This window comes from Erinaceus europaeus, chromosome 5 (assembly GCF_950295315.1).
Source record: "Erinaceus europaeus chromosome 5, mEriEur2.1, whole genome shotgun sequence".
Taxonomy (NCBI): domain Eukaryota; kingdom Metazoa; phylum Chordata; class Mammalia; order Eulipotyphla; family Erinaceidae; genus Erinaceus; species Erinaceus europaeus.
The window spans coordinates 6,201,076-6,225,486 of NC_080166.1; the positions used below are offsets into that span (position 1 = coordinate 6,201,076).

The 24,411-nt window shown below is 44.1% G+C and overlaps 1 protein-coding gene across 4 annotated transcripts in view; it reads left to right on the forward strand.

The window, feature by feature from the left end:
- Window positions 1-862: 862 nt before the first annotated feature.
- Window positions 863-24,411, forward strand: part of PARP8 (poly(ADP-ribose) polymerase family member 8) — a 205,653-nt gene continuing 182,104 nt past the window's right edge. Inside the window, exons 1-3 of one of the 4 annotated variants that reach the window (XM_060191018.1) lie at window positions 863-881; window positions 2,147-2,248; window positions 3,178-3,232. In XM_060191018.1, the coding sequence (XP_060047001.1) occupies window positions 2,158-2,248; window positions 3,178-3,232 (146 nt within the window). In that variant the 5' untranslated portion in view covers window positions 863-881; window positions 2,147-2,157. Of the gene's footprint in view, window positions 882-1,323; window positions 1,505-1,913; window positions 1,996-2,146; window positions 2,249-3,177; window positions 3,233-24,411 lie in introns of those variants that run through there. The other 3 variants (XM_060191017.1, XM_060191016.1, XM_007518907.3) reach the window with 3 other exon arrangements.

Here is a 24,411-nt window from a genome sequence, read left to right on the forward strand (position 1 = left end):
TCAAACCCAGACCCTTGCACCTGGTAACATGGGCTCTCAACCAGGTGCGCCACCACCTGGCCCCAGAAGAAGTATTCTTGATACTCTGTGCTAGGATGGGAAAGGTTTCCAAGAAGCCTCTACCCAGCAACAGACCCAGAAGAACTTGAAGTTGCAGCAAAAAACATTCATTGTAAGAGAGGCTTAGCTAGCTTTGCTGTGGATATATATGGCTCAGATACAGAAGCTACTGCAGTGACCCAGGTAACAGCAGAGGAATAGTTCCCCTTAGAATTCACAATGAACTTGGCGGGCATGAGGCTGTACAACAAATCATCTCATGCTTGCTGTTCTGCAGAATGAGGCATGTACCTTTCATGGCTTTTGTCTTTGAATCTTATGAATCCACCAAGAAAGAGAGCCATTCCTAACTCTTTAGAAGCCTTGGAGCCACTGTCAGCATCCCAGCTGAAATGGTGAAAGGCAACTGGTAGGTACCTGTGCTGCCCTACCCAGTCAGTATCAAAGCCTCCCTCCTACATTAAAGGCTCTGTACCAGGCGCCTGAAATGCAGAATCCATTGAGCTGTGATCTGCTCAGTGATCTCAGTGGGGGAAAAAGATCAACAAGAGAGGCATCCCCAGAGAGGTCTGTCCTAAAGACACGTGACAGTACAGACCAGACAGGGCAGGCAAATCAACTCCAGGTACCTTAAAATAGAGAGAGCTACAGGCTAAGATCTCATTCCTACAGACAACAGGACTGTCTCTCCTTTGACCAAGCGGTAAGAGGTTGATTTTTTTTTTTTTTTTTAAAAACAAGTCAAATCTTCTAGAAAGAACCTGGCGCGTGCCAGTAGACGTAGCCGGTGCCAGCTGTTTGTGGACAGAAATACCTTAGAGGTAAGACCTTGGGAGTCTTTTCCAAGTGGAGGAACTCCCTCCAACGGGGGCTGCCTTAACCCCAGGGGAACTCAAAGGGGCCCACACGCTCCAGCTGTGGAGGAACCAAGGCAGTCGGGAGGCCAAGAAGGGTGCAGGTCTGGAGTGAATTCAGGCCTTTTTTTTTTCTTTTTTTCCTTTTTCTCCCCCCCCCCCCCCATCTTGCCTGACGGAGCAACAAGGAGAGATCTGTCTGCTTTATTTATTTATTTATTTGTTTGGATTCCCAAACGACCTCGCTTTCCCCGCGTCCTCCCCTGCCTTCACCCTCTCTCCCAGCCACTCGGGGTTGGGTTTTCCATATGACTCATAATTCTTTCCCAAAGTGGAGTCGAATTCATCAAAGTGGTGAAGGCGGCGGCGGGAGGACGGTGGCAGTGGCGGTGTGTGTGCCGGCTCGGGGGCCCCAGGGAGTCATCTCATCACTACCTGCCTTCCCCCTCGGCCGGCGCGAGGGCGGGGACTTCCAGACTGCGCCCGGTGGAAGGGGTGGTGCGGGGGGCCGGGTGACCTGGCGGCGGGTGCGGGAGGGTCTGCGGCGGGCGGCGCTGCAGCAGCCTGGGCTCGGCCTCCACCGCCCGCGGGTGTGCGGGGCGGGTGTGCGGGGCGGGCGTGCGGGGCCGGCGTGCGAGGCCGGCGTGCGGGGCGGGTGTGCGGGGCCGGCGTGCGGGGCGGGCGTGCGGGGCGGGTGTGCGGGCCGCCCCGGGAGTGCGCGCGGGAGGCGGAGCGGGGCTCGCCCCTCGCCAGTTCCCGCCGCCCCGCGGTCGTTCTCCGGCCGCCTCCTGCACCCTGGGGCCCCCACCCCCCAAGGCCATGGGTCCGGGGCGGGGGAGGGAGAAAGTGAGACTCGGTGTCATCACCGTCCATTGTCAGGAGGGGAGGAAAACTGGAATCCAGCCGCGGCGAGCAGCAGCTGGGCGGTCACATCTGGGAATGCAAAGCCGACCTCCCCCTCCTCCTCCTCCCCCTCCTCCTCCTCCTCCGCCGCCTCCTCCTCCTCCTCCTCCTTCTCTTCTTCTCTCAGCCCGGATCACTTCCGAAACCACTTCGCCTTCAGCCCCTGCCTTGGCCAGAGGTTTCTTCCTTTTTTTTTTTTTTTAAACAAGCAAACAAACAAACAAACAAAACAAACAAACAACCACCCCCCCCCCCCGGATATTTACGAGAGCTGGAAGCATTCGAAGGGGGCTGGGGTGGGGTGCGACTAGCGGCTGTTTCTTTTCCAGGGATTTATTTCATGGGGATGTGTTCAAGACAAGAGCGCATTCAGAAGGATATCGACGTGGTGATCCAGAAGTCCAGAGCCGAGAAGGACTGCCTGTTTGCAGGTGAGTTCGTGCCTTGCCGGAGCCTCGGACCCAGCGCCCGGCTTCCTCTGGGCCCGCCCCGCCGCCCCCCACCCCTTCCCGGGGTGCCGGGGGGACACCGGGCGGCTCGCGCGGCCACGTCCCCGGGCTTCTTCGGGCAACAGCTGCTGCAGCGAGCGCCGGAGCCCGGCCGGGGGAAGAGGGGGCGCCGGCCTCTCCCCTTCTCCCTCCCTCCATCCCCCCGGCGGTGGGGGGTAGCCGCCGGAGCGAGGGTGCGGGCGGAGGGGCGCCGGGTGCCTGGCCAGCCTCGCCCCCTGCCCACCCCCCCACACCCCCCCCCGGGATGCGCGGAGTCCGCCGCCGGGTTCCCAGCCGGGTGCGCGCAGGAGCGCGGGGTGTGCGCCGCCGATGGAGCCCGGAGCCCGGAGCGCTGGGCGCCAGGCCCCCGGGGACCGCGCTGGGCCGCTCCGCCCGCCTCCGTCCCGCTCCCTGCTCACGCCTTGCCCCGGAAAGAGAAGGGCTCCCCGGGCTCCCCGAGTCGGGGTGGCGGAGGCAGGAGGCTGGTGGGGGGGGAGAAGGGGGTCGCCTCGCGTCCATTTTGCACCTCTCCAGCCACCTATCCTCCCACTCGGAGAGGGCTGGCTGGGGCTTTTGCATTCTTTCTTTCTTTCTTTTTTGCAGCGGCCACTTCGGCCCAGGCCGCTTCCGGTCGCCGGGCCCGGGACATTCCCGCCGTTGCCATGGCACCCGGCACTTGTTGCGGGGGGCGGCCACCCGCCGCACCCTGCCCGCCCGGGGTGCGCCCGCCGCGCCCGCCGCGCCCGCCGCACCCGCGCCCGGCCGCCGGGCCTCCCCTGGGCGCCGCGGGAGCAGGGCCCGGCCCTCGGGAGGAGGCTGAAGCTGCTGCTCTCCGGGGCTCAGCTGTCTAACCAGACTTTGTTCCTTTTCAGATTTCAGATACTCCGACTCCACCTTCACTTTCACCTACGTTGGCGGCCCCAAAAGGTATTTACGTGGATGGAGTGGCTTCATTTCCTGTTCACACGCTTGTGTTTCCTTTGTTCTTAGCTTGTTCCTTGTTCGGTTTTTTTTTCTTTTTTTTTTTTTCCCCTTATCTCCTTTTCTTTAAACTCTTGTTGTCCCCAGCCCGAGGTCCCTTGGTTTTGAAATAGCTGAGGGAGAACTAAGTATGTTTGATTTCAAGTGTTTGTAAAATCATGCCACGGGCCATGAGCAAAAAACAAAAACAAACAAACAAACAAACTCACACTCTTGGTGTGAAATCAGTTTTGCAGAGAGAGGTAGCTTGCTATGAAGGTGACTGGGCATGGATGCCATGGAGCTAGTGCAGAGCTGGAGTACTGAGTCTGGGATGTGCAGAGCTGGAGTACTGAGTCTGGGATGTGCAGAGCTGGAGTACTGAGTCTGGGATGTGCAGAGCTGGAGTACTGAGTCTGGGATGTGCAGAGCTGGAGTACTGAGTCTGGGATGTGCAGAGCTGGAGTACTGAGTCTGGGATGTGCAGAGCTGGAGTACTGAGTCTGGGATGTGCAGAGCTGGAGTACTGAGTCTGGGATGTGCAGAGCTGGAGTACTGAGTCTGGGATGTGGAATGCATGCAAGATGGAAGATGGCCCAGGGTTGGTTTATCTGGTGAAGCTGCAGGCTTCAGTGTGTTCTGAAGATTGACAGATGTCATTCACCAAGTCTCCACGCTTTTTTTTTTTCTCTTCTTTTAAAAAGTGGTATTTTGGTTTTCATTTTTAGTTATAGGGAAGAATTTGGATGTTATATGTAGCTGGAGTATATCACTTGACTCTTGGGGGGGGGAGAATGACACAAGCATAGACCAATATTAAACTAACAGAAGTGTGAAAAAGTTCAGATCCAATTCTGTATTTAAGAGGCAAAGTTAAAGTGAGAAGTAGCCATTAAAATTTGTCTTGCTGTTTTCACCTGTTAAGTGAGGTTTTGCTTCCATTTCCATCTTGGAGCCCATCTTGGGGCTTCAAAGAGCGGTGTCACCATGTGAGGGCTGCAGGGGATTGAGCCTTGCTCTTAGGACTTGACATTCAATATCATTTGATCACAATCCAAAAGATCTAATGGAGACGTGTGAACGAACATATGAATTGCTGAAGAAATCGTCTTCTATAAATATATTTTTAAAAGCCCAGAATTAATGTTCACCTTTAAAATCTTTGTCATAATCTGTATCTTGAAGAAAAAAAAAACACAATAGCCAAACTTTAAAGCAGATATACTAGGTTTCATATGTATATATACCTGAACCATGGCATTGGTCTGCGGATTTGCTTTAATAGTCGGTAATACATACAGTATGGATTTTGGGAAGAGCATTATTGCTTCTTTATTAGTGTTACTGCCGTTTTTGTAACTGTGACCAAGAATGAAAAGTGGCAAACGCTAGAAGAAGAAGAATGAAAAGTGATCCAGATAATGCAGTTTTTGCTTTTCACGTCCACTAGATGTTGTTACTGATACTCCCATCCTTAAAATATAGCCTATAACAATCAGTCAGTTATAGGTCTGTTGGCATAGGTTTTATGATGGCTTCTGTTCATCTAGTGAAAGGTAGGAACTGGAAAAGTTCTAGCTAGCCGTATGATTTTCTTTAACATAGCTGAGATCTTGTTGCCTTCAGTTTACTGAGATACATAGTGAGGGAGCCAGCACCTTGCATCACTAAACTGTTAGATACTGCAGTGGAGTCTTCATTAGCAAATTCTTCATATGAAGCTCTACTGTCATGCTGGCATAGCACAAGGGAGTGCTTCTGTCCTGGAGCAAGGCCAGGGGGTTGAGATGAATAATTAACTGACCAAGATATCACCCACCTTTGCTATAGGAGGTGCCAGTTACTGTGTACATGAGAATCCTATTCAGGGATAGAATTTTCTTTTGTGTACATGCCTGAGGTTCGTGTATTTGATGTGAAACAGTGTGATGAAAAAATAACTAGTGCTTCCATTGCATTGATGTGACTATATTTTCAAGCACTTTTACAATATCAAGCACTTTTACAATATCATACACAAAAGTCTGCTTTGGTGTAGTGGTAATCACTGTTTATAAACCACTGCCGGTTTATAACTAATGGCAGAAAAGATTTTTCTTCTGGTCTTCATTAATTGCATTAGAATCTAATATTTATTATGTATTTCTTGTTGCTATTGCCAGTTGGACATTTAAAATTAAAATAGCCCTGATCTTTTATTATTATTATTATTATTTAATTTTTTTTATTTAAGAAAGGATTAATTAACAAAACCATAGGGTAGGAGGGGTACAACGCCACACAATTCCCTCCACCCAATCTCCATATCCCACCCCCTCCCCTGATAGTTTTCCCATTCTCTATCTCTCTGGGAGCATGGACCCAGGGTCATTGAGGGTTGCAGAAGGTAGAAGGTCTGGCTTCTGTAATTGCTTCCCGCTGAACATGGGCGTTGACTGGTCGGCCCATACTCCCAGTCTGCCTCTCTCTTTCCCTAGTAGGGTGTGTCTCTGGGGAAGCGGAGCTCCAGGACACATTGGTGGGGTCTTCAATCCAGGGAAGCCTGGCCAGCATCCTGATGGCATCTGGAACCTGGTGACTGAAAAGAGAGTTAACTAACGAAGCCAAACAAATTGTTGAGCAATCATGGACCCAAAGCTTGGAATAGTGGAGAGGAAGTGTTAGGGGGGTACTCACTGCAAACTCTAGTGTACTTCTGCTTTCAGTTATATATTTTGCAGTAGTTTACGGATACGGGTGAACATATGCTCTCTCTCACAGAAACTGGTGTATATCTAGGTTTTGGGATTTTTTTAGAAAGTGAACCACCTGGTATGGAATAAGAGAATACTATGAAAGGAAAGGTCTCACCTGAGTAATGAAGCTGAAGGGTTGTCATTCCACACGTGAAGTCTCTGGACACAGTCTGAGGTGAAGCATGTTGAGGTGGCAATCGTTGCGTTGGTTAGGTTGTGATCGGCGGATGCAATATTATTTGGTATGGATTGGGAGAGGCATACGGGAAAGTGGGCCCTATCCAAGGGTTCCAGGACTGGGGGAAGTAGGGGCTCTATAGTGGAGATGTGAGGTTCCTGCTGTCTTAGGGTTCAAAAAGACAATCGATAGTTAATGTTATCATCACATTATTTGGTAATTGGGTTAACTTTGAAAAGTCCTTTTGTTAGGGTTTGCTGTACAGTATCCAGTATCTTGTATATAGCTGTGCTATTGGATGCTTCTGATCTACTTGGTCTAGGCTTTTGAGAGAGTCTGCATATCAAATACACAGCCTATATATTAAAAAGATTCAGTTTGTGTTTTGAAAAACTTTGAGACATATAATTGATTTTCCCCCTCTCATATTAATTAACTACTGATTTATATGTCTACATTTTGCTAGGAGTGTACATAAACACCATTCCCACCACCAAAAGACTGTGACCCATCCCTCCCACCTACTCCCACCCCCCACTGGCCCAGGAAGCTGCATGTCTACCCCCTCACCACAGGGCTTTTACTTTGGTGCCCTACTTACAATTTGGTCAGGTCCTGCTCTTTCCCTTTCAGATCTTCTTAGTCAACTTCTGTTGATGAGTGGGATCATCCCATACTCATCTTTATCTTTCTGACTTAGCTCACTTAACATAATTCCTTCTAGCTCTGTCCAAGATGGGTCAGAGAAGGTGGGTTCATTGTTCTTGATAGCTGCATAGTATTCCATTGTGTATATATACCACAGCTTTCTCAGCCACTCATCTGTTGTTGGGCACCTGGGTTGCTTCCAGGTTTTAGCTATTATGAATTGTGCTGCTATGAACATAGGAGTACACACCTCTTTTTGGTTGGGTGTTATGGAGTCCTTGGGGTATAATCCCAGGAGAGGAATTACTGGGTCATATGGAAGGTCCATGTCTAGCATTGTGAGAGTTTTCCAGACTGCTCTCCACAGAGGCTGTACCAATTTACATTCCCACCAGCAATGTAAAAGGGTTCCTCTGTCCCCACATCCTCTCCAGCATTTGTTGCTGCTGTCCTTTTTGATGTATGCCATTCTTACAGGAGTGAGGTGGTATCTTAGTGTTGTCTTAATTTGCATTTCTCTGACAATCAGTGACCTAGAGCAGTTTTTCATATGTTTGTTAGCCTTTTGGATCTCCTCTGAGGTGAATGTTTTGTTCATATCCTCTGCCCATTTTTGGATGGGGTCATTTGCTTTTTTGGTGCTAAGTTTGCTGAGCTCTTTATATATTTTGGTGATTAGTTTCTTGTCTGATGTCTGGCATGTGAAGATCTTCTCCCATTCTGTGAGGGGTCTCTCTGTTTGTTTAATAGTTTCTTTGGATGTGCAGAAGCTTTTCAATTTGATGTAGTCCCATTGGTTTGTTTCTGCTTTAGTCTTCCTTGTAGTTGGGTTTGATTCATCAAAGATGTCCTTGAGGTGTATGTGGGAAAGTGTTTTACCAATGTTTTCCTCTAAGTATTTGATTGTTTCTGGTCTGACATCTAGGTCTTTGATCCATTTGCAGTTGATTTTTGTTTCTGGTGAGATAAAGTGGTTCAATTTCATTCTTCTGCATGTTACAACCCAGTTTTCTCAGCACCATTTATTGAAGAGAGCCTCCTTTTTCCATTTAATCCTTTGGGCCCCCTTATCAAAGATTAGATGTCCATAAGTGTGGGGATTTATTTCTGGGCTTTCAATTCTGTTCCACTGGTCTGTGTGCCTATTTTTGTTCCAGTACCATGCTGTTTTGTTGATGATGGCTTTATAATATAGTTTAAGGTCTGGGAGTGTGATGCCTCTGTTGTTAAAATTTGGAGGCTCTTGCCGGGCCGGCTTAGCTTCACGGGCGGGTAACAGAGACGCGGAGACAACGGCTGGGCAGGGAAGCTGTATTTCTTTATTCACGAACAACGATTCATAAACTAAGACAAACTAATCACCAAACAGAACTCTGCTGCCTCTTTGTGGTGGCGCAAGCACGCACTCTCTCACTCTGGAACTCAGGAACTCTCCAACTCTGGCACTCTGGCACTCTCTCTTACTCTGTAACCCTGAAACTCTCGAACTCAGGAACTCAGGAACTCTCGGACTCAGGAACCCTCTCTCGGGGTTCCTTGGGGCGGGGCCAAGCAGGCCCGCGAAATTAACAGGACTCATCCAATTCTCTTGGCGGGGGGAGGGCTAGAACAAACCAATGTAAAGCATACGACAATTCCCCCTTTTCTTTTTAACTAAATGACTATAGTATCAAGGGTGTGGGGTGAACAGAAACATATATAACCAAAACCAGCATGTTGCCAAGGGAAGGCCTGAGGGGGCCATATCTGAGAAAAAAACATTTCTTGCCTCTGGGGGGCTACTTGCCTCGATGGGCAATTGCATGGGGGTGGGGAACGGCCTAGAGTCCCACAGGCAGCTGGCTGCAACTTACTTACTATGAAACAAAACTTGTTATTAGCATATCTACTGCACGATCCAACGTTTCTAATAGAGAAGGAATTTGAGACTTTTACATATCAACAACGTCTTTTAACCTTTTGTTACACCCATTCAAGATGGAGACACACCCTAGGTGTGGGCCAGAAAGGAAACCTCAGGCATTAGAATAATTAGCATAGCCATTGTGCGATCTACCATTTCTAATAGAGAAGGTAATGGAGAGTTTTACACATCAACAAGTCTATTTAACCTTTTGTTTAGACTAACTTAGTTAAAATATATTGATTGTTAACTAAAGAAATACAGCTTCCCTGCCCAGCCCTTGTCTCCACGTCTCTGTTACCCGACCGTGAAGCTAGACCCGGCCGGCAAGAGCCTCCCGGAATTTTAACAACATGCCTCCATTTCTGTTTCTTTTCCTCAAGATGGTTTTGGCAATTCTAGGTGTTTTCAGGTTCCAGATAAATGATTGTAGTGTTTGTTCTATTCTCTTAAAGAAGCTTGGTGGAACTTTGATGGGTATTGCATTAAATTTGTATATGGCTCTGGGGAGAATATTCATTTTGATGATATTTATTCTTCCAATCCATGAGCATGGGATATCTTTCCATTTCTTGGTGTCAGTTTCTATTTCCTTGAGTAGCGACTCATAGTTTTCAGCATACAAGTCTTTCACTTCTTTGGTCAACTTTATTCCTAGGTATTTGATTGATTTTGCTGAATCAGTGAATGGGAGTGATTTCTGGATGTCTTCTTCTTCAGATTTAGTGTTTGCATAAAGAAATGCCACTGATTTTTGTACATTGATTTTGTATCCTGATACCTTGCTATATTGCCTAATAACTTCCAGTAATTTTCTGCTGGATTCTTTAGGTCTTTCTATGTATACTATCATATCATCTGCAAATAGTGAGAGCTTGACTTCTTCCCTTCCAATCTGTATTCCTTTGATTTCTTTCTCTTGCCTGATTGCTATGGCAAGAACTTCCAATACTATGTTGAAAAGTAACGGTGACAGTGGACAGCCCTGTCTAGTCCCCGATCTGAGGGGGAATGCTTTCAGCTTCTGTCCATTGAGTATGATGTTGGCTGTAGGTTCGCTATATATAGACTCCACTATCTTGAGGAATTTCCCATCTATTCCCATTTTTTGTAGAGTTTTGAGCATGAATGGGTGTTGGATCTTGTCAAAGGCTTTCTCTGCATCTATTGAAATAATTATTATTTTTCTTATAACCACACTCAGCACTGGCTTTTAGTGTGTGGTGGTGCGGGGGATTGAACCCGGGATTTTGGAGCCTCAGGCATGAGAGTCTCTGCATAACCCTTAGGCTATCTACCCCCACCCTCCCTGGGGATTGAACCCGGGATTTTGGAGCCTCAGGCATGAGAGTCTCTGCATAACCCTTAGGCTATCTACCCCCACCCTCCCTGCTCCGTTTTGATTTGATGTGTTTGTCAATTTTAGCACTCAATAAGTAGTGTTTTTCAGTCAGTTTTCTGACTTATTTCACCTTTAATGGAAGTGGGAATCTCAGGAGAGGTCATACATGATTATCTTAAATTATATTTAACTATCATTTCATCTACACTATTGAGAACGTACTTCATGGGGCTGAGTGGTGGTGTAGTACCTGGTTAAGCACATATATTATTACCAAGTTCAAGGACCTGGGTTTGAGCCCCTGCTCCCCACCTGCAGTGGGGAATGCTTCATGAGAAATCTTATCCATCTTTATCTCCTTTCTATCTCCCCATTCTCTCTCAATTTCTCTCTGTCCTAGCTAATAACAATTAGAAAGAAAAAAAGGAAATAATAGCCACCGTGAATAGTGGATTCATCGGGCTGAAATAACCCTAATGGCAATAAAAAGATTAAGTAAATATAGAAAAACAAAATAGAAAGAGAGGGGAAACATATTTCTGTTCACATTACATATCATTTCTTCTGACACTTTCCAAGAATGAGTGACACTTTGTCCTGAAGACAAGAGGTTGATTTTACCTGGCACTATGAAAAAAAAGGAATGTTGAGTTTCTTCGGAGTGCGTGTAATTTTTTTCCCTGTTTTTTTTTTTTTTTTTTTTTTTTTTTGTGGATAAGCAGAGAGCCGGCCAGAGCTCTGGCACACTGGTGTTTCATCAGGAGGATGTAGAGGCCTTCAGAGGGGCCGAGTGGTGGTAGCAGTTGCCCTCCTGCCATGGTAGTCATTAGGCAAGGCGTGATGGGAAGCAGATGGGTTGGCTGAAAGCCTGATGTCTCACGGAATCCTTGCTGCTCTCACTTTTGGATGTGAACAGTGAATGTAAGAATGTCTTCAGATTTACTCAGTTAACTCAGGGAGCTGCAGTGGAAACGCTGCTCTTGTCACACGTCTTGAGACCTGGGTTTGTCCTTTCTGCACTTGTTTTTCCCCCATGTTAGTATTTCCCATCTTTTGGAGTATGGAGACACTGTAAGGTCAATACAGATGTAAGGTGTAGGGATCTGGGAGAGAGCTCACCCAGTTGTCTGCACACTTGGCCTGTTGGAAGGCCTGGATTTGAGCTGCCCCCATGCCCCCAGCAGCACTGTGGGAGCTTCATCCCTTCATCAGGGGAAGCTGCATGAATAGTGGATTGGTGCTGTGGTGTTTTGTCTGTTTGCTTCTCTCTTCTTCCTGTTTCTTTCTCCCTTAAAAACAAACAAACAAACAAAAAAACGCTGCACTTTTTCGAGTTGTAGTTATAATTTCCTTTCCTTTCTTTTCCTTTCTTTTTTTTCCTTTTCTTTTCTTCCTTCCATTTATTTGTTTATTTATTTTTTTACCAGAGCACTGCTCAACTCTGGCTTATGGTGGTGTGGGGGATTCAACCTTGGGCATTGGAACCTCAGGCATGAGAGTCTCTTTGCATAACCATTATGCTATCTACCCTCCGCCCTTTTTAAAAACAATTATTATTATATTTACTTATGTATTTCTTGGATAGAGACAGCCAGAAATTGAGAGGGAAGGGGGTGATAGGGATAGACAGAGCCACCTGCAGCCCTGCTTCACATATTACAGTGTGCAAAGACCCAGGTTCAAGCCCCAGGTTCTTAACTGCAAGGGGGGAAAGCTTTGGGAGTGGTGAAGCAAAGTTGCATGTCTGTCTCTCCCTCCCTCTCCCTCTCCCTCTCCCTCTCCCTCTCCCTCTCCCTCTCCCTCTCCCTCTCCCTCTCCCTCTCCCTCTTCCTCTCCCTCCCTCTCCCTCTCCCTCTCTCTCTGTATCTCCCCCTTCCCACTGTCTCTATCAAATAAAGATAGTAAAAAACAAAACACAAAACAAACAAACAACAACAAAAAAAGGAAAGCGGGTGGAGTCCCCTGGCACCAGGATATCAAAGACCAGGGAGCCTTCTGGTCCTGACCGAGGTCTTTTTGGGATTCCCTGTTGGGAACTTTTACCAAGAAAAGTCTTGTGAAGATAGAATAATAAGAAGTGTTCTGTGTTAAAAAAAATTAACCAAAGAGAAAACACATGGTCACCTCTTCCTCCATTTCGGCAGGGTGGGGATGTGATCTAAAGGTCTCCAAACGATTAATCAGTTTTCATTGTGAACGATGCACATACTCATCAGACATCTTGAAACAGGGAACCATTTGAAAACTAGTGGTCTTTAAGGTGTCGGAATGAAAAGGAATAATCATTTTTTTAAAGTAGAAAAGTAGCATGTTCTTCTTGGCAGTGTATACTTGCTCCCAGAATCTCTTTATAGGAATTATTATTCAGAATAACATTTTTATAAAAGTTGCCTTCTTCGGGAGGCCCCAAGAACCTAGCTTGGAAGTTGGTGTGCTGGGCGGAAGATGTGAATGAAGCAAGCTGCACGGGTGGGTGAGAGCAGGGCTTTTCATATCCCTGGATTCTAGCTGCATAAACTCTTTCTGTCTGTGTACGCTTTTCTTTGGAAAAAACTTGACTGTTAAAGGGAGTTTTCAAACCACTGACCTAAAGTGACCACTGATTTAACACAGCTGTAAATGTATGGAAGAGGGAGTTGGGCGGTAGTGCAGCGGGTTAAGTGCATGTGGTGGAAAGCGCAAGGACTGGCATAAGGATCCTAGTTCGAGCCCCAGCTCCCCACCTGCAGGGGTGGCCGCTTTATAAGCGGTGAAGCAGGTCTGCAGGTGTCTGTCTTTCTCTCCCCCTCTGTCTTCCCCTCCTCTCTCCATTTCTGTCTGTCCTATCTAACGATGACATAAATAACAACAACAATAATAACTACAACAACAATAAAAAAGGGTAGGGGCAACAAAAGGGAAAATAATATAAAATTAAAAAAAAATCCATTAAAAGCTACATAAGCTTCATTTATGAAATAGACGAAGCCACTATACTGATCATAGTTATTTATTTTTTTTTAAAGATATTATGTATTTATTAATGGGAAAGATAGGAGAGTGAGAAAGAACTCTGGTACATGTGCAGCCAGGGCCTGAACTCGGGACCTCATGGTTGAGAATCCATCCAGTGCTTTATCCGTCGCACCATCTCTCAGCCCACCTGATCATAGTTATTGAACATATTCTCTGTGCTTTTTGCTTGCCTTACATTTCTGTGTCTGCAACGGAGATACATAGGTATTTGTTGGTTATTTTTATCTTTCATAACTGAAGAGGAGGAAGTTTGTAAATAACTTAGTGTCAGTAAGAAGCAGAGTAGGGTGTTTTGCCGTCAAAGTCAACTGGTCCAGGTTTAAGGCCCGCTTGGTTGATCTGGCTTGACTTAGAATAGTTTTGAGGCTGGCGAGTGATTGCTAATGGGGTGTGGGCCAGGAGCAGTACTGAAATTCTTACTGGGTGGCAAGGAAGGTGCTTGAGCCCAGTACTAGGCATGAGGGGTTGGAAAATTGAGCACATTGGCTTTGGAATCCGTAAGTAAATATTGGACCTCTCCATTTATACTCTCCATCGTTAGAAATAATTAAAAGTGAAATTTCATCAGCCTTGGAAACATTTTGTAGTTCCACAGATTTGCTGTTCGGTAGATTGCGCTGTCGTAGATAAACCTGACTTTTTAAAATTTAACTTCATTGTTTTCCTTTTGTTGCCCTTGTTATCGTTGTTGTTATTGATGTCATTGTTGGATAGGACAGAGAGAAATGGAGAGAGGAAGGTAAGACAGAGGGGGAGAGAAAGACAGACACCTGCAGACCTGCTTCACCGCCTGGGAAGCGACTCCCCTGCAGGTGGGGAGCCGAGGGCTGGAACCGGGATCCTTAAGCCGGTCCTTGCGCTTTGTGCCACGTGCGCTTAACCCGCTGTGCTACCGCCAGACTCCCGATATGTAGTCTTTCTATCCTATTCTCTTAAATTTCTGAAATCTTGTTTTCCATGTACACCAAGAAGAGCTGTATTTTATGCAACTTTTAGAAATTTGCTTGTTTATTACCGGATAGAGAGAAGTTAAGAGGGGAGGGAAAGTTGGAAATAGACACCTGCAGCCTTGTTTCTTCACTCATGAAGCTGTCCATCTGCCTGTGGGGACCAAGGCTTGAACCTGGGTCCTTGTGCACTGTAATGTGTACGCTTAACCAGGCACCGCCTGGCCCAGTAACTATATTTTATTTAATAAGACTCGTCATTATTTTATTGTGATATAATTTATAGTTTCCAAATGCCATCCTGTTCAATGTTAATATCATTTGAGCCAGATATGAGCTTATTGCCAGCTTTCAAAATATCCCATCTGGGAGTCAGGTGATAGCACAGCGGATTAAGCACATGTGGTGCAAGGCGCAGGGACCGTAAGGATCCAGGTTCAAGCCCCCAGCAGGGGAGTCGCTTCACAGGTGGTGAAGCAGGTCTGTAGATGTCTTATCTTTCTCTCCCCCTCTTTGTCTCCCCTCTTCTCTCCATTTTTCACTGTCTTATCCAAGAACGACGACATCAATAACAACTACAACAATAAAAGGGCAACAAAAGGGAATAAATAAATATTTAAAAAAAAAATTTGCACTTTTTCTTAGTGTCTACACTTTTTAAAAAATATATTTTATTTTAATAAGAGAGAGATACAGAAAGACCAGACCACTGCTCAGCTTTGGTTTATAGTGATGTTGGGGGTTGAACTTGGGACCTTTGAAGTTCAGACAGGGAAATCTTTTTGCATATATAATTTACCTCCCCAGACCTACACTTAATCCTGCTTCTGATCACTTTAACTTAGGTTAATGACTTTGACCCAGTGGTTTAAAGTTCTTAATATCAGTCAATAACTATACTAATCAACTAGATAGCTTCTCACTTACCTACTTCTTTTTTTCCTGACTTCTTTAGGCATGAGTTTAATCATGTACCTGTTGAGAAACCTTGAAATGGAACCACAGTTTTCTCGATATAAAAGTTAAACTCTTATTCCTGATTCTGAGAAGCCTCCTTCTCCACACATTCCTTTTTCTAGATACCAAACTTACTATAGTTTGCTTATTGAGTATCAGTCTCCACTGACAGCATTTTGCTATTCATTTAGTGCATTAGGAATATACAGCTGGGGGCCTGCCTGTGGTGCCCCCTGGTTGAGGGCACCTGCTACAATGTGTGAGCCCCTGGCTGGTCCCCACTGCAGAGGGAAAGCTTTGTGAGTGGTGAAGCAGTGTTGCAGGTGTCTGTCTGTGTCTCTTCCTCTCTATCACCTCCTTCTCTCTTGAATAAATAAATAAAGATAATAACAATTTCCAAAACAAAGAATATACAGCTGTCCAAGGTTTATTAATAACAACTGTATCACATAATACATTTGGTTTGGATATCAAGATTGTGGTTTTTATTATCAGAAAGATCAACTTCATTTGATCTTTCTTTGACCAGAAGTGGCATCTCTGTGGAAATATCTGATGTAGTTCTGCTCAAGAGGAGGGCAGCTTGAGGACTATAGATAAAAACAAAGGGAAAATAAGAATGCAAAGTAAATCTGAGCAGAATGTAAGCGGGTTATGCCACGTCCTTTACAAAAACAGCAACTCCTTGGAAATGCAGTTCATTTGTATATTGGTGACACAAGCTATTAAGTGCAGGATGCCAAGTTGTTCAATGTTAGATGCAAATGTTAGAGGCACCCACTGAAACTCTAGTGCGTCAAGTTAGTTTTCCCTTTATAGAAATTAGCCGAAAGTTAACTGCTAAGTGACTCCCCCCCCCATGATATCTTTCTGCACAGTTTGAAATGTAAATTGAAAAGACCATACTAACCATCTGAAAGTGTTCTTAGCATCCGTCTGCCTCTGAAGAGTTGTGACTATGTTGGTTTTCACTATTGTTTTGTTTGTAAAAAGTACACATTGTTAGCTAGAATAGTTTATAATATATATATGTATATAGTTACAGTATTTGGAGTGTAGAATTGAATCAGATTAATGTAACTACATTTGTTAGATTTTCACATCTATGAAGAGAAAATTTAAGACAAAACTGGAAAACAAAACTATTCAAGACACAGCTGTATAAAAAGAAATAAGTAAAAAAAATGGCAGAGAATTAATACTCTGTTTTAACAAGTAGGATTCTAGTTTCTAGCAGAATGCCTAGAATATAGCATACATTTCCTAGGATTTCTTGGATAACAACAATATTAGTCCTCAGTTTCTCAAACTGTCTAATGGGAGGTTAGATATGCAGTCAGAATATCTGGTGGGGAATGCTTTAAATAATACGAAACAATCTTAGCACCCAGCTGGTAAAGCCTTTGATATATTAATGTGCATTATGTCTAGCCATGAGATGATTGAAGTGTTCTGGGCTTTTGAACTTATTTAAGATCTGGAACGTTTGGAGAGAGTTAATTTATGTTTATAAAGAAAATAATTTGGCAAGAGCTTTCTTCATTAAAAAAATAGTTTTTGAGGGGAGTTGGGCTGTAGCGCAGCGGGTTAAGCGCAGGTGGCGCAAAGCACAAGGACCGGCATAAGGATCCTGGTTCGAACCCCGGCTCCCCACCTGCAGGGGAGTCGCTTCACAGGCAGTGAAGCAGGTCTGCAGGTGTCTCTCTTTCTCTCCCCCTCTGTCTTCCCCTCCTCTCTCCATTTCTCTCTGTCCTATCCAACAACGACGACAATAATAACTACAACAATTAAAAAAAAAGTTTTTAAGTAAACAACACCGTAATAGGAATGGAAATTGCTGATTCACATTGAGCCCTGCAGGATCTACAGTTAGTCATTTTTGTAGACCTTGCTTATGACAAGGAAAAAAAAAACGGTAGTGATAGGCATTTGCCTTTTTCACACCATTATCTTTTCTACGGGAGACTGACCGTATTTCTGTGGGTCTCTCTCTCCTCTTGTGCCGAATCCATTTATGATAAGGGCTCTCAACTGTTCTTACTCATCCAAGCTTAGAGCTAGCAGGGCCATATCTGGCACCTGATTACAAGTCCGTCCCCTAAGGAAGTGTTGGAAATAGATAATGACTGTCCGCAGCACAAGTACTCATTATGCCCTCTTCAGTGCTGTCGCCTTGACTGTCGTCGAGATCTTGGTGAGCAGTCTTTGATGAAGTGTACTTTTGGAGAAGTTCAGGGAGAGGGAAATACGGACTTTATCTAAATGGTTCATTTCTTTGCTAAATTACATTTTTAAAAAAGAAAATCAATGATGGTATGCGTTTTGCAAAATCATTTCCTTCCAGGGACTCTGAGAAATTTATTGAAGGAGTTTTTAAAACATTTCTTGGAATTTTTTCAACATTAGCCAGGAAGCACACTTCTTTTTTTTTTTTCTTTTTAAAGTCATGTCAGTTATTACACTTGAGGAATCCACATGTTATTTCTTCTGGTAACAAATGAATAGAGATTGAAGCCCCTGTTTTAAGAGTACTCCTTGGACAGACCTATCTGTCTATTTGTGTGTGTGTATATATATATATCTATATATATATATATATATATATATATATGCATATAAATACTTAAAATGATTTGTGTTTAAATGTTGTGTTCCTATGTGGAAGTTAGCATTTGTGATTGAAGGAATTAGAATCTTACAAATATTAGGGAACTAGTCAATTCTGAGTTTCTCACATCGATGTCAGTGTGCAGAGTAATAACTGAGGAGATTATGACAGTGATCACAGGTTTAATCTGTAAATATCCTTGTCCTTGTTCTTAAGGGTAAAATATCAGAGAGATACTGGCAAGCAGGACAACCAAGCAGAATGCTAAAATCTGCCTCATGGATAAAAGCTGATGTGGTCATCATTTTCCAGTAAGATGCACCACAGCTAGATATACAGCCAAAGGGGGGAAAAAAAAAAAGCAAGAAAATTTAGGCCTTCTAGCAGAAAAGCAGTCATTATTTTATTATCAGCATGGAATTTTATGATTTCTCCAGTGAATGGTCAAATTCATTTTGAGTTAAGTGAAAAAAAAAACCTGAATAATTCAATGTGAGCCAAATTAAAAAAAAAATCTTTTTGAAGCAGCACATCCTTTTGGGAAAAGCAGTTTAGAATGATGATTTCACTGACTATTTAATTAAGTGATTTCAATGAGAATTGCATACTCTTGGCTACATTTGGACTAAGAAACTCTTTAAACTTCATCTTTGAAGTCACACTAATTTGATCTGATATTCTAGGGATATCAGCTGCATTTGAAGAGAAGAGAAGCTGGTGTGTAACCCACCACACATGTATTAGAATGGCCCAGATCCAGAACACTGGGAACACCAGTGCTGGGAGACATGAGAGAGCATCAGGAATTCACATTCATTGCTGGTAGGGATGGAAATGGAGTTACAGTTTGGGAGACACATAAGCAGTTTCTTTTTTTGTTGTTGCCCTTGTTATTGTAATTACATAGGACAGAGAGAAACAGAGAGAGGAGGAGAAGACACAGCAGGGCAGGGGAGAGGAAACACCTTGCAGACCTGCTTCACCTTTTGTGAGATGACCTCCTTACAGGTGGGGAGCCAGGGCCTCAAACCCGGATCCTTAATGCTGGTCCTTGGCGCTTCGTGCCAGTGCCACCTGTGCTTAACCTGCTGTGCCACCGCGCCCCACTACGGATTAGCAGTTTCTTGTGGAAGTATAAGCGTACTTCTAACCTACCATCTAACTGTCACACTTTTTGGTATTTTATTCCAGGAGTTAGAAAGTTATGTCCACCCCACCCCCCAATTAAATTACACATGTTTATAGCAACTTTATTCAAAAGTGCCAAAGCTTGACCGCAATCAAGATATCTTTCAGTCGATGAGTGAGTATATATAAACAGACAATATTATTCACCAGATAACAGTAATATTACTCGATGAATATGCTATTAAAGATAATAGCAACATCAATGAGTTATTGTTTCTTTTTAGTAATGATCTGTGCTGTTGATAAAAGGGAGTGTGCTATCAAGTCATAAAAAAAGGTAATTATGCAACTTAAATTCCTATGACCACTCTGAGGAGTTCAGTCTGAAAAGCTGCACTCTATAATTTGCACTATATGGCATTTGGGAAAGACACAACTACAGAGACAGTACAAGGAGAAGTGATTGCCTTGGATTAAGGGGGGGGAGGGACGAATAGACAGAATACAATTTTGAGGGCGTTGAAACAGTGAGCTAGTGTAGTGGTGGAGAGAAACCGTTCTACATTTGTGCAGTCTCATAGAAGGGACACACTGAGAGTGGATGCCGGTGACCTATGGCTTCGTCACGACTGACAGACGTAGCTCTGCGCTGAGGGGATGGTAACGGGGCCTGCGCATGTGTAGAGTTAGGGGAATCGCTGTAGATTCTCAGTTCTTCAGCGAACTTGAAACTGACCTTAAAAAACTGTCTTGATGGACTAGGGAAGTGTAGTGCACAGAACTTTGAAGTCGGAGGCTCCTGGTTCAACCCCCAGTTCTGCATTCTGCATGTACCAGATTGGTGCCCGCCCTTTCTTTTCTTTTCTTCTTTTCTTTTCTTTTCTTTTCTTTTCTTTTCTTTTCTTTTCTTTTCTTTTCTTTTCTTTTCTTTTCTTTTCTTTTCTTTTCTTTTCTTTTCTTTTCTTTTCTTCTCTTTCTCTTTCCCTTCCTTCCTTCCTTCCTTCCTTCCTTCCTTCCTTCCTTCCTTCCTTAATTTGAAGTTCTCTCTCACATGAAATAAATGAAAGAAATCTTAAAAATAGGTAGATATTACATATATTAAACATTTTAAGATGGGGGCCGGGCGGTAGCGCAGTGTGTTAAGCGCACCTGGCGAGAAGCGCGAGCACCCGGTGAAGCGCAAGGATCCGGCTTAAGGATCCCGGTTCAAGTCTCCAGCTCCCCACCTGCAAGGGAGTCGCTTCAAAAGAGGTGAAGCAGGTCTGCAGGTGTCTGTCTTTCTCTCCCCCTCTCTGTCTTCCCCTCTCGATTTCTCGATTTCAACAGAAATAACAACAATAACAATAATGACAACAACAAGGGCAACAAAAATGGGGGAAAAAAGAATACAGAATTACTGACCACAGGTAGCTATAGATAACAATTCATTGAATTTTTTTTTAAATTTAGGATTTCTTTTTTGATGAGACAGATAAAGGAAAGAGAGAACCAGACTGTACTCTGTACATGGGATGCCAGGATTTGAACTCAAGACCTCATGTATGACAGTATGACAGTTCCTGGGCTTCCATATACAAAATTCTTAGTAAGTGGGACTGTTTTTTAATATATATTTATTTATTTATTTCCTTTTGTTGCCCTTGTTGTAGTTATTGTTGTTGTTATTGATGTCCTTGTTGGATAGGACAGAGAGAAATGGAGAGGGGAGGGGAAGACAGAGAGGGGGAGAGAAAGACAGACACCTGCAGACCTGCTTCCCCACTTGCAAAGAGACCCCCCCTGCAGGTGGGGAGCCGGGGGCTCGAACTGGGATCCTTATGCCGGTTTAAAGGTCTTTTTAAACCCACTGTCAGTAACTACAGGGATAACCAAATATGAAAGGAGGGCCTTATTGGCCAGAAAACAAAAGCTAGGAAGTGTTGTCTAGACAGTAGAGACGAGAGCAAACTTCTGAAAGAGGAAGTAGGGGGTCTGGTTTTATGCTGAGTAGGGTTGGTTAGGGTGATATAATGTTTTATATATTTAGTTGTTTTCCAGGAAAAGTCATGTCCATTCATGAGGGCAAACATAGGCATATGCAGAACATGTGACTGTGATTGGTATCTATAGAAAATGGTAGAGAAGTGTGGGAGTTTATATTGTTTTCACACAATAATGAGGAGAAAAGGGACTGTAGGTGGTAGAGGACTCACCTATGTAACCTCCAAGTCAATCAGTTCTGTCCAGCCAAGGGCCCGGGGTTCTCATTGGTACAGAGGTCTTGTGACTGAGTTTCTCCAGGCCTTTGCCTGGAGACTTCGGCCTTTTGAAACTCAGTCACAAGACCCCAGTAGGATCACTTGGATCACCAGCAAGGATACCTGAGCCTTGGAGGCAAGGTTGTGTTCCTAGGGACAGACACCCAGGCCTGTCGGACCTGTGTAGCTGACCTCAGCTGTTCAGGCCTCCGTCTTTGGAAACAAAAGAGAGAGGCAGACTGGGAGTATGGACCGACCAGTCAACGCCCATGTTCAGCGGGGAAGCAATGACAGAAGCCAGACCTTCCACCTTCTGCAACCCTCAATGACCCTGGGTCCATGCTCCCAGAGGGATAGAGAATGGGAAAGCTGTCAGGGGAGGGGGTGGGTTATGGAGATTGGGTGGTGGGAATTGTGTGGAGTTATACCCCTCCTACCCTATGGTTTTGTTCATTAATCCTTTCTTAAATAAAAAAAAATTAAAAACAACAACAACAAAAAAAAACCAAGGGCAACAAAAGGGAATAAATAAAGATAAATATTTAAAAATAAAAAAAACCCAGGTGTTCATCACAGACCACATTTTTTTTTTTTTTTTAAAAGCAATGCTTAAGTCTGGCTTAGAGTGGTGTGGGGGACTTGCGAGCCTCAGCCCTGAGCGTCTCTTTGCATAACCTTTAGGCTATCTAACCCCACCCCCAATCACATTTGTTTATATAAACTCCCTGAGTAAACTTTTGCTGTGTAGCCTAAGACATTAGGCATTCAAAAATACTCTTTAAAATTACTGGTTTAATATTGATTTACAAAATTATGGAATAATAAGGGTATAATTATATACTGTTCCTACCACTGGAGTTCTGTGTCCCTGTTCCTTCCACTGGAAACAAGTAGCTCTCCTAAGGTCACAGATAAGGGTTGACAAATATGTATATTAGTCAATATTTATATATCCCTTTTTGTGGTCCTGCCTTCTTTTCCTTTCTAAGTCACAGCTGTCTCTGTCAGCTTTTCAGACCTTCCACGTTCTGCTGTTTCCCTTTTTAGTCTGTGACTACTTCTGAATGTCCTTTTATCCCCTCTTCTCTTTCTGGGTCCTGATGGAATTTGAGACCAAGACCTGGAACCTTGCTTCACCCCTTACAAAGCATTCCCACCGCAGGTGGCGACTTGGGGCTTGAACCTGGGTCCTTGCGCATTGTAGCATGTTCACTCAACCAGGTACATCACCTCCTGGCCCCTGGACCACAGTTCTTTATGGAATGCAGAAGGTGAGAGTTCTGGCTTGCATAATTGCTTCTCTGCTGGACATAGGCATTGACAGGTGGAGCCACACCCCCAGCCTCTTTCTGTCTTTCCCTAGTGGGGCAGGGCTCTGGAGAGGTGGGGTTCCAGGACTCATTGGTGAGGTCGTCTGCCCAGGGACATCAGGATGGAATCATAGTAGCTTCACGGTAGGATCTGCAGCTTGGTGGCTGAAAGGAGGTAAGATCTAAAGCAGGACAAAATGTTTAATAAACTGGAACCAGAAAGTAGGAATAGAGCAGATGAGAATAGGGATTCTTATAAAGTGGAACATTCCAAGAGCTTAGAGCTTATTTCCTAGGAACTAACATTTAAGATGGGACCAGCACATTTCAAAGAATCAAATTGATTAGTGTTGAAGACAGTCACTACATACTTGTTTGAAAGGTAGCAAAAAGGATCACTATTATGGAGATCAGGTTTGTCCTCAGGTCCTCTCAGAGTATGCAGTGTTGCTGATGAACCTTTACCAAGTTAAGATTTTACCTTTCATTTAAAACTTGATGATTCTGTCTTCTTGCTATATAGCTTCTTTTTTTAAATAAATATATTTTTAATATTTTAAAGATTATTTATTTATTGTTAGAGACAAAGAAATTGAGAGGGGAGGGGGAAATAGTGAGGGAATGAGACAGATATCTTGCTAGTTTCTTTTTATCTCATGTTAGTTCAGTAAGCTTTTTGCTCAGTTATTGACTTTCTTGGTTATAGACCTCAAAAAAAAAATTTTGTTTTTACTTTGATGGTTCTAGAATATCTCAAGAAACTTCCTGTACAAGAGGAAGTTGTGGCATTTATCTGCATTGTCAGTAAAAAAATGAGCCGCTCATCCTGAAGAAGGTGTCTGCCTTCCCTCTGTGACTCCAATGTCATTTGCATTGGAATCACCACTTGCCTAATTGGCTATGGTTCTGACACAGCCCTGAGAGAAGAACGACTTATTTTTTTTCTATGAAGAGGGTTGTCACATGTCAGAAAGTCAGTAGAAACAGTCAGTTGTGTCAAAGTCCAAGCCTAACATTTATCATGTTTATAGAGCCCAAATAAGATTTTTAAAAATATCTATTTCCTTTTTGCTGCCCTTGTTGTTTTTATTGTTGTTGTAGTTATCATTGTTGTTGTTACTGATGTTGTCGTTGTTGGATAGGACAGAGAGAAATGGAGAGAGGAGGGAAAGACAGAGGGGGAGAGAAAGATAGACACCTGCAGACCTGCTTCACCGATTGTGAAGTGACTCCCCTGCAGGTGGGGAGCCGGGGCTCAAACTGGGATCCTTCTGCTGGTCCTTGTGCTTTGAGCCATGTGGGCTTAACCCGCTGCACTACCACCCAACTTCTTCTTCTTATTATTATTATTTAATAATTTGTTTATTTTTATTTTATTTTTTATACCAGAGCACTGCTCAGCTCTGGTTTATGGTGGTGCAGGAGACTGAAATGGGAGCCTCACTCAGTCTTTTTACATAACCATTATGCTATCTACCCCCACCCTATATGTTCTATCTTTAATCCTTTTTTAAAAAAATTATTATCTTTATTTATTTATTGGATAGAGACAGCCAGAAATCAATAGGGAAGAGGGGGATAATAGAGAGGAAGAGAGACAGAGAGACACCTGCAGCACTGCTTCACCACTCATGAAGCTTTCCCCCTGCAAGTGGGGACTGGGGACTCAAACCTGGGTCCTTGCTCATTGTAACATGTGCGCTCAACCTGGTGCTCCATCTCCCTCCCCCGCTCTCCTTTATCTTCAGTTCTTACTTGCTTAATTTTTGCTATGTCCTGCCTTGAACATTGTCAGCATATATATTAGCTCAGAGCTTCGTTGCTCCCAGTGTACACGTTACCAAGAAAGGTCTGTCTTCAAAAATAGGAATATTAGAGATTTTTGAAAATAGTTGGAGTTACAGAAAATGTGGTTTTATCTCTTCTTAACCATTATTTCCTTAGTAATAAGGAACAAGCAAATTTAGTTCTAATGAGAAAGAGCACGTATACCTTAGATATAAGAATAAAAGAATCAGGGGGCCGGGTGGTGGTGCACCTGGTAGAGTGCTCCTACAATGCTCAAGGACCCAGGTTCGAGCCTGCGGTTGGGGGAAAGCTTTCTGAGTGGTGAAGCAGTGTTCAGGTTTTTTTGTTCT